General features: G+C 42.8%; 1 protein-coding gene across 2 annotated transcripts in view; it reads right to left on the minus strand.

Moving 5' to 3' along the window:
• Window positions 1-7,613, minus strand: part of LOC106809641 — a 17,796-nt gene extending 10,183 nt beyond the window's left edge. Inside the window, exons 1-4 of one of the 2 annotated variants that reach the window (XR_001393892.1) lie at window positions 7,004-7,613; window positions 4,660-4,784; window positions 3,879-4,007; window positions 3,241-3,412 (exon numbers count right to left, since the gene is read on the minus strand). Coding sequence is in view for 1 of the 2 variants with exons in the window: in XM_014812804.1 (XP_014668290.1) it covers window positions 3,241-3,412; window positions 3,879-4,007; window positions 7,004-7,577 (875 nt within the window). In the remaining variant the exon portion in view is untranslated. The remainder of the gene's footprint in view (window positions 1-3,240; window positions 3,413-3,878; window positions 4,008-4,659; window positions 4,785-7,003) is intronic. The other variant, XM_014812804.1, reaches the window with a different exon arrangement.
• Window positions 7,614-9,855: the final 2,242 nt, after the last annotated feature.

Here is a 9,855-nt window from a genome sequence, read left to right on the forward strand (position 1 = left end):
ATGTTTTGTAAGTGCAGTAACAGTGTGAGTATTTTTAATTAATTTCTGTTCGATGCTTATTCAGGCCTGCAGCCTATGGACGGCTTCTACTGTTGTTCTACACCTGAACACGCCTGTCCCGCTAACACACGCTCACGTGACTCATTAGTTCCGCTTGTAGCTGGCTGTCTACGGTCGCGCCACCATAGGATGTCTATGCGCGCCACAGTCGCGCTGTGCAGCACGGTATTGCGGTGCACTCAACATAACATAACTTATTGCGAGACGCATCCCGTAACAAACATTACAACTGTAAAGTAAAGTTGCAGCATTGAACAAATTATTACGATAGCTCATCATTTTGATTGCTTGATTTTTTCTTGATGCCATCAGCTTAGGAGAACGATGTAGAACTCTAGTGTTTCACCCTCATGATTAGATTCCTGAGTAGTCACCGGTTACTTACTTCTTGCTACTTCTGCAGTACTTAATAGTTGTTACATCAGCTGCTGCTACTGCTTGTGATACTACTAAGTGCGATCGTACACTGTAGCCCGAAGAGGCTGTGCGACTGATTGTCTATACAAAGTATACAACTGTACTATACGATTGTAATACAAAGTGATTAGCAAGACCGTTTCTTGGAGCTACTACTACTGCTGCTACTGCTATTGCTACTGTAATGTTACTCTGCTATATATCTATATATATATATATACTTAGTTGCTATACGTGCCGATAGATGGCGTGTCGGGGGAGAATGGGCCGGCATGTTGGAGTCAGCAGATTAGAAATAAATTGCACTTGAATAGAATTGACGTGTTGGTGATCTTTAAAGTTATAGGGAGCGTTTGTTTGGTCGGATCGATCCGATGGATTCGTTGATCTGACTCTTTGTATGGTCGGATTACTTGATCTCGATCCATCGAACCCGACCCTGCTAGTGAGGCGGATTCGAACGGGATCCAATATGGCGGCCCGCGCCTCAGCCAATCACAGCTTGTTCTTTTTTATGAACCATCCCGTGATAGGTCACAGCGAAACGTGAACCGGCGAAAGTGAGTTTTGCGTTTGTTTGGTCGGATCAGGATCATATGATCTCGATCAGACGGATTCGTCCCAAAGAAACGTGCCCTATATAGACAACTTTTTCTTTTTAGTTTAAAGAGGCGCCGCAATATCTGTAGGAAAACGGTGAATAAGAACAAGTGCCGCAGAGCAACAGCGCTCAACTGACGTGTACTGTAGCCAGGTATTCTTCTGATAAACTCACTGGCAACCGAACAAGTGCGCCCTCCCGCCACCGTGTTCGCGCCCAGAGCATATATCTAGGATACTACTAATACAGATCTAAAATCTATGATAGGCTATACCTACTGGTAGTACAGTAGTAAAGATACAGCTGTGCAACTTTAATGATTTCGCTATATTAACATGTTATCATGGCTATGCGTCGAGCGCGAGCGTAGTGGTGGTGGTGGGGGAGGGGGCTCTAATAGCAAAAGCAGTTCAGTCCTTTGTTAACAGTCAACAAATCCATGTTTAACCCTCCTCTTGAGAATCAAAAGGTTATCAGACACTTACTCTTCGCACGTCAGAGGAAAGTACATTTTATGGTCCTTTCAATAAAATGATAAATACGGTAGGTCAGCGCTGAAACAAAAAAGTTTTGCACTCAGTCCGTTAGACCATGTCCTCAGAAAATGTCTGATATCTGACCTTTCCCCCACTGCCCTTTGACCTCCAATTTCGCGCTGGGTTTACTCCCCATCACACTATACATCGAATATTAAGAGCGTAGGTCAAGATTCCGTTGAGATTTGTGCCGCCATTCCGTATTTCCTCCTATACCTTAAGTTAAGGGGGAAATATTCCCCCTCCGTTGACACATATTGACCTTTGACCATTGACCCCCAAATTTGACATCCCGAGTCCTTTTCGCGATCCCCACCGACGTCCCGAATATCGTGACTGTACGTCGAGCGGTTAAGATTTGTGCCCAACTGTTGACGCACGCACGGACGGACGCACGGATAATTATGCGATTCTACAAGCTGCATCTGACTTCGTCAGCTCAGCTAACAAGTGCCGCAGAGTGAGTGGGCTCATCTGAGGTCTGTTGCTACGGTTATAAACGTAACATTTAAGTCGTGCGTAGTGACACCTTTGTTAGGAGCGCGAGACAGAGAGAGAGACAGAGACAGAGACAGAGACAGAGACAGAGACAGAGAGAGAGAGCGAAAGAGCGAGAGAGCTTCGCTCTTCACCCTACGCACGTGCCATCATATCGTCACCAAGTTACGCACGATTGCGGCATACCTGCTACCAGTGACGTAGCAATTGGGTTGAATATGGCAAGGAGATTGCTCTTGGCTGAAACTGTGTGACCTTGACCCCACGTCATTACAAAACATGTAGCAATCAACGTTGTATGTTGCAAAAATACATCTTTACCCCCAAGAACATCAAAAGTGACCCAGGGGTTCTTACGTTATGATAATTACATGTTTACTAGGCTACGGCGGCCATGTTGGCGGCCATCTTGGAATTTGACACCAGATCGCCATCAAAACAGGTTGGGATGGCTTGGAAGTATCTTACCCTATCATAAATAAAGATAAATGCAGGTAAAATAACTTTTTATAACATATACGATTACATTTTGGTGAGCTTTAGTACGTTTTAGGCACCATTTTGAATCGCGAAATTGACCCTTTTAGAATAAGTTTTCGGCTTGACACGACTCGGCATTGGATTCCCCATTATACTTGAAAATTGTTAAAAATGATAAGAAACCAAAATGGTATTGGTTCCTACCGTGGGTCAGCATATTCTCGGATCTCAACCAGTCTATAAGTTAACTGTAGTGGAAGAAAAAATAAACAAGTATATAATATCATATTGCATACTGAACTATGTGTATACTTAAATGAATGAAATACATTATTGATAAAAATAAACTTACTCAGCGACAGTAATATTAAAATTAAAAATAAGTAGGGCAACTTTTCAAATCCTTGAAAATAATTTCTTATTGATATGGAGCAGCAAAATTCACTATATATGCACAATGCGTGAGGCCTAATGTTTAGGGAAATATTAAGGAATTCTATGATATTGGAATTCTTCAAGTTTGTCAGTGAACATCTGCAAGTATATTTTAAAATCTTTGTCCAAACATTTGCAATATTACGAGAACCTTGTCCCGACTTGGTACAACGTAATTACAATGATGACCAATTTGTATGAAAACCAATTCACCTCACACTATAGTAGCCTGTTGCTGTGTGATTTATGTCTTTGGCAGCTTCTATGCTTCCAAGCCTCAGGTTGATCCAGCTCAATGCAATGTTATCACACTGAGGTGATACGGTTAATGCAATGACAATATGACACCTTGCACACCAGCACTCGTGTTCTGTGTGACTATCATCTGTTCAAATAAAATAAAAGCGATCATATCAGTGTTTTAAATAGAACAGTGCGTGCAAGGAACGTATTTGTCAACTTTTACAACATAAAATCTAGGAAAATAATTTTTTTGGCACAAACACTGGAAATATTATATGTGCTTTTCATAGCAAAATTATACAAAAAGTCATTCAGAAAACACTAATTTTAAATAAATTTGTGATGTAAACATATTAAACAAGAAGCTATGCCATGATGTTTATATTTAATAGATTCATTAGAGACCATTACCATCCCTTTCAGCTGAATTTTCAGTTACACTGGTTTTAATTATCCTGCCGATAATTTGTGTTGTAAATTACTAATTAGACATTTTAGGTAACACAGACATTTAAAACCCATACATGTTCATGATGCATATAATTTACAACTATACCTATGGAAAATTATGGCCGCTTTAGGAAGACAAAAATATCCAACAAACGCACCTGTTATCCTATACAGGGCAATATCACCAACTTTTTGTTTATGTCGCTTGCATCTCCCTAGTTCACGGCATGAAATGCTATTCCAGAGAGACACTACTCCATCGTATTCACCAGCAACAATAAAGTCTCCTAGAAAAGCATTGAAATAATTTCATGATGGGTAACTCTTCCATCAATTCCCTGACATGTGTGCGACTGCTTGAACATCAACACTTCTGTATATACGGTGTAAGTGAACTGGTTCATAGTAATGCTAGTCACCCATGCAGATTACGATGTGGTTCCTGTTCCAGTTACCAGAAATCCAGTTGTTAAAACCTTTTCCACCTACTCTACTCTCCTCAGATATATATAACCTCACGCGCAACGTCGCCGCATCACCTGACGAAGTGTCGCAGTAGCGCACGAAACGTCGTGTTCTTCTATTATCTATTATCTTTTGGACCACCCATTGCGAGACAAACGGGATATAGTAAGCGAGTTTCATTTCCGCAATGGATAATATTTTTAACCTTAAGATTTTTTTATGGAGACAATATAAGAAAAGTGTGTGTGCGCGCGCGCGTGTGTGTGTATGCTTTTTTTCCTTTTTTTTTGGTAAAAAGGGGGGGTCCGGACTCCCTCAACCCCTCTGGATCCGCCCCTGACAGTATCGTGACCGAACGTCGAGCGGTTAAGATTTGTGCCCAACTGTTGACGGACACACGGATCACGGACGGACGCTCATGCGATTCTACAAGCTGCATCCGACTTCGTCAGATGAGCTAAAAATTAGGCTTACCATTCACTCAGGCAATCAACGTTCAGTCTCGAATTATTTCGCTATTTCAACGGTGCCTGCGCCTCTCACTTCCTCATCTGATGCATCTGGTTCATACATGCGCAGGCCAGTTACTACTTCTCCTCCTGTAACCAATTCATCAGTCTCAGAGAACTCGCTATTTTCATTATCATCACTTCCACTTGCCGATTCTGTCAAGAAATCACTGTGCGGTATATCACTTCATTAGTTCACAATGTCAGCCATGTTCTGCAAATGATGACACATTCCCCCGCTAGGCAACTGGGCACAGTTTTCAAACAGAATCTTCGGAAATGTGTAATAGTGAGCCATCTGATCCTGTTTAAGATAAATTGTGGATGCTATCGTGACATTGATCAATGCCCAACATATTATAACAAAATTATTAGAAAAAATAGCATATAAATAGTTGGTTTTTTCCCCCATGTGAATTTTTCGGCATACACACATATAACTAAAGTTAGCAGTATATATAGCACAATCAGGATCAGACAATAGCATTATCATATCAATGATTTCCCCATGAATTTCAGAAAGCAATCGGACAACTCATCCACAATTGTTATTTGGAGTCAATTTAGCGTGTCGTAAGAGCCCCAAATACACAGGAAAACTCAATCAAATCAGATATATACATCACACTAATTACACATGCATGGTACGTCTATGATGGAATTGTCAAAAATAAACACAGCTGGAAATTAAGGCATGTCAGAAGATTTATGGAATGTCGCAAAATAGCTCCGGCTTTGAAAGTTTGCCAGACCCAAAACACAGTAAATGCCTCGCATATAACATTAGCAAGTAGTATCGATAAAAGGCAGTGGCTGGAGGTACGGCAGTTCATTCGCTTTCATACAAACGAGACAAAGATGGCAGCGGATGGCGGCAGACTTCGAAATAACGCCTTGGGAAATAAATTCACGATTTGAGTTTTGATGAGCTAGAAAACACTCGGATTAGGTATGAAATAAACATTATTGTAAACTTTACATCAGAAGATCGCAAAAAATTGTCTCAGCCCTCAAACATACGCCAAAAAGGGGCTTCAACGAACGTTGGCTGCCGTACTTCCAGCCACTTCAAAGATAAAATAATGAAAGATTAAAGATGTTACTATAAAGAGATAATTATACATTATGACTATATTATTAGCTTTTGTTATACGCTGTGGCTATATGCCCCGCAGCCGGGCACGGTCTTCGATTTCCTAAATGCCCGGCAGTTTGAACTCTGTTTGACCTGGGTCGTTCAGATCTTTCTGACAAACCCTAACCCTAACCCTAATTAAATTTAATTAACACTAATAAATTTAATTAAATAAAAATAAATTTTTTTAATTAAATTGTTGTAAATAAATCATGTCAATATTTCCGTTAATTGGAAAACAATAGTTAAACGGATAAAGATAGAAAAATACAGAAAACAGGAAAATAATTAAAAACCAGCCGGGATTTGAACCATCGACCTTTCAGACATAAAGCCAGTGCTTTAACCACTCGACCATACAGGCTTATGTGAAATAGCGCATGCCATATGATATATATGCTAAATAAGCAAACACATGTGTACACGTGTAATTATGGAAAACTGCCGGGCATTTAGGAAATCGCAGACCGTGCCCGGCTGCCGGGCATATAGCCACTGCGTTTGTTATATTATTGTACTCCAGGTTAGCTATAGTACTATAAACGCTTACATTAACTGCCGCTGGGCTATAGCATCAACCATTACGAATGCTCGGGACCAACTTACTCCAGCCAGTCAGCGGGAGCTATGTATTTCCGCATGTGGAGGGGTGGGCGGGTTGTGTTGGTTGTGGACAAAAACATTGTTGTTGTCAAGTAACAAATTAATAATAGTAATTTGTTCATCTTTCATGACAAAACTAATTATATTACAATCTCTTTTGATCGCTTAATTTGTTACTTGACAACAACAATATGTTTTTGTCCACAACCACCCCAACCCGCCCACCCCTCCACGTGCGGAAATACATAGTTCCCGCCGACTGGCGCTGCTGCAGCGCCGCCAGAAATGGCCGTTTCAAGTTCACAAATCGAATGTTTGTTCACAAGAAATACCGCAAGTATACCATTGCAACGATAGTTAGAGGTTCAATTTTAGTAGCGGCTATAACTTAAGACATATTCACTTCGGATAAGAGGCATTAATTGCCTACCACAGATGTTTTATAGCCGGATATAATCGGGAATAAGTTGGTCCATCGCATATGCCCCATGGGTCGTTTTATAGCCCAGCGGCAGTTAATGTAAGCGGGCTATAGTACTAGAGCTAACTCCAGGTAAAATAAATACGTAACCTATTGCCTTGACGGTTGTTATTTTTCTTTGTGAGTTGATAAGCTTAGTGAGTCTCACACAAGACTCAAGCTTCGCACTTCTACACCATGTGCTGTATACTCTTTTCCATAGCTGCTTATTGTTATTAATAGTAATCGAACTAGGAGTTCTGCAACAGCAGTATGTCAATCCAACACCGTTTTTACAATCTACATTCGACTTGCGACTCAAAAGACTAGGCACTTTATAAGTGTCTGATCGGAGAGTTTCATTTGCTAAGCTGGAAAGTTCACTCTCAGCGCGATTGGCAAGACCGTTCACAACGTGAACATTGAATTGTCTGTAATTTAAACATGGGTTCGTCCAGATGACACTGTACTCCTGCATTCGCAGACCCCAGTGTTGACAGAACAGAAACCACACGACGAAAGGTTCGATCTCCGCAAGGACGCAAGCTTTCCAAGCATCTGACCAGGAGGCGATGATATTGTACCAAAAAACGCATGTGTTTTGACAACTGGCAAGAGAACGACCATCGAGTAAACGGAAGACGACCATCAGTGTATTATCAGGCAGATTCGTTATCCGTGTCATTTTGTAGTGAACTTAAATTCGCGCCATGTTTGACAAGGTTGGTGAACAGTTGCATGCCGGGAGCTAGAGCAGGAGTTACTTCCGGTCGCCCGCGAAGTACATTTGTATCAAAGATCATATACAATACATTACATTGTATATAATCTTTGTTTGTATCAGGAGTAGATAATAGGAATCGAATCCCCTATAGGGTATATCCCCTATAGGGTATATCCCCTATAGGGTATATAATAGGGAATTCCCTATTATCTACTCCTGATTTGTATCAAACCATAGGCATAGCCATATAGATATAGAATAAACATTTATTCTATATTGTTTATTCTATATCTATGATCAAACTGCATGCAGTGTATGGAAGGGGATTTGTGTCAAACTGTCAAAATTTAAAGAGATGAGTGGTCGATTCATAATTTCATCACTTCTATCTTGTATCAATTGTACATTGATTGGGGTACCTATCTTGTATTTCACAATGTACTGATTCTCTCTTTGGAATGTGCAGGGAAATCCTGTAGATAAGGAAATTCTGTCTACAAGTTAGCCTTAATTATTTTACTTTCTCTGATTGATAATGACTTTCTAACATATTCTAGTGCTGGTTTTAGTATTTTCGGGTCATCACTTTTCCAATCTTCTACTCGTTTCCCTTTATTATACTCTCCATATAACTTATATGAATATAAATGGTCCAAATTTTGCACCGCGGGCGGTGCGTGTGCTTCATTGCGTCTACCCTAGCTCCTGTGCTTCTAATGTCGTGCAACTGGTTGTGAGAGAGATAGACAGCCAGACAAACACAGAAAGAAAGAGAAGAATTCACACAGAGAGACACAGGGAGAAAGATAGAAGGAAAGAGAGAGAGAGAGAGAACGAGAGAGAGAGAGAGAGAGAGAGAGAGAGAGAGAGAGAGAGATGAGAGAGGAGAGGAGAGAGGAGAGGAGAGAGAGACGAGAGAGAGAGAGAGAGAGAGAGAGAGAGAGAGAGAGAGAGAGAGTGAGTGAGTTAGTGAGGCAGTCAGAGCGAGAGAGAGAGAGAGAGAGGAGAAGGAGAGAGAGACAGCGAAGTGCGGAGAGATAAGAGACAAGGGAGCAGATAAATAATGACGGAAGGCGGCATAATGAGAGAGGGGGAGAGGATGCAGTGAGACAGGACAGAGGAGAGAGGAAAAAGGGAGAAAGCGAAAGAGAGTGCCCAAGCGAGAGAGACAGTGTGAGGAGATCGAGGCGAAAAAAACGATGGATAGATCTATAGATCGAGAGAAAAAGAGAGAGAGAGACGCAAGAGTGAGACACCACACACACACCCACACACACACACACACACACACACACACACACACACACACACACACACACACACCCAGCACACACACACACACCACCACCACACACACACACACACACACACACACACACACACACACACTACAGCGACGAACCTTAACTCGGAGTTAAGCGTCTACACGGGGTCTTTAACTCGAGTTTACCTTAATTCGAGTTAAGGCCCGTGTTAGACGCTATAACTCGAGTTAGCTTAACCTCCACGATATGGCGCTAGCACTAGTACGTGTACGTACTACACGCACGCACACGACTCATGCACGCACGTGTTTACGTGCACCGATGCATCGACGCACGCACGTGTACGTGCACAACGGCATGCGCGCAACGCACGCCTACGTGCTACATGCACACGCGCGCACGCACGCATCCGCACGCACGCATCGCAACGCCCACGCCACGAACTGTGTAACTGACCCAACGCCCGCGCAACATCGACAGGCCCGAACTTCCGAGCAAAGGGCCGCGAAATCCCCAACATCGCACACCCACATCAACACAAGATAAGAAAGGCTCCAGCGCATCACGGGCAGATCGAACCACGAGAACAAACAGACCACGGCACGCACGTGTAGTGACACGCACGCACGTCTACGTGGACATGCATGCACGCACGCACGTGTACCTGCACAAACACACCCACGTACGCACGCTTAACACTGCACCACGTTGTACCTGCCACAAGGCACGCACGCACGCCACGAACGCTGTACGCTGCACACGGCGCGACACACGGCACGCACGCACGGCAACTGTAGTTACGTGCACACACACGGACGGCACGCTCACGCATGCACGCACAGCTGTACGTGCACACGCACCGCATGCACGCACGTGTAGGTACGACACGCACGCACGCAAGCACGGCGCTACGTGTACGCTGCACAGCACGCCGCACGAACTGCACGGCACAGTGTTACGTGGCACACGCACGC

The sequence above is a fragment of the Priapulus caudatus genome, unplaced genomic scaffold (genome assembly GCF_000485595.1).
Source record: "Priapulus caudatus unplaced genomic scaffold, Priapulus_caudatus-5.0.1 Scaffold370, whole genome shotgun sequence".
NCBI classification, from domain to species: Eukaryota; Metazoa; Priapulida; class Priapulimorpha; order Priapulimorphida; family Priapulidae; genus Priapulus; species Priapulus caudatus.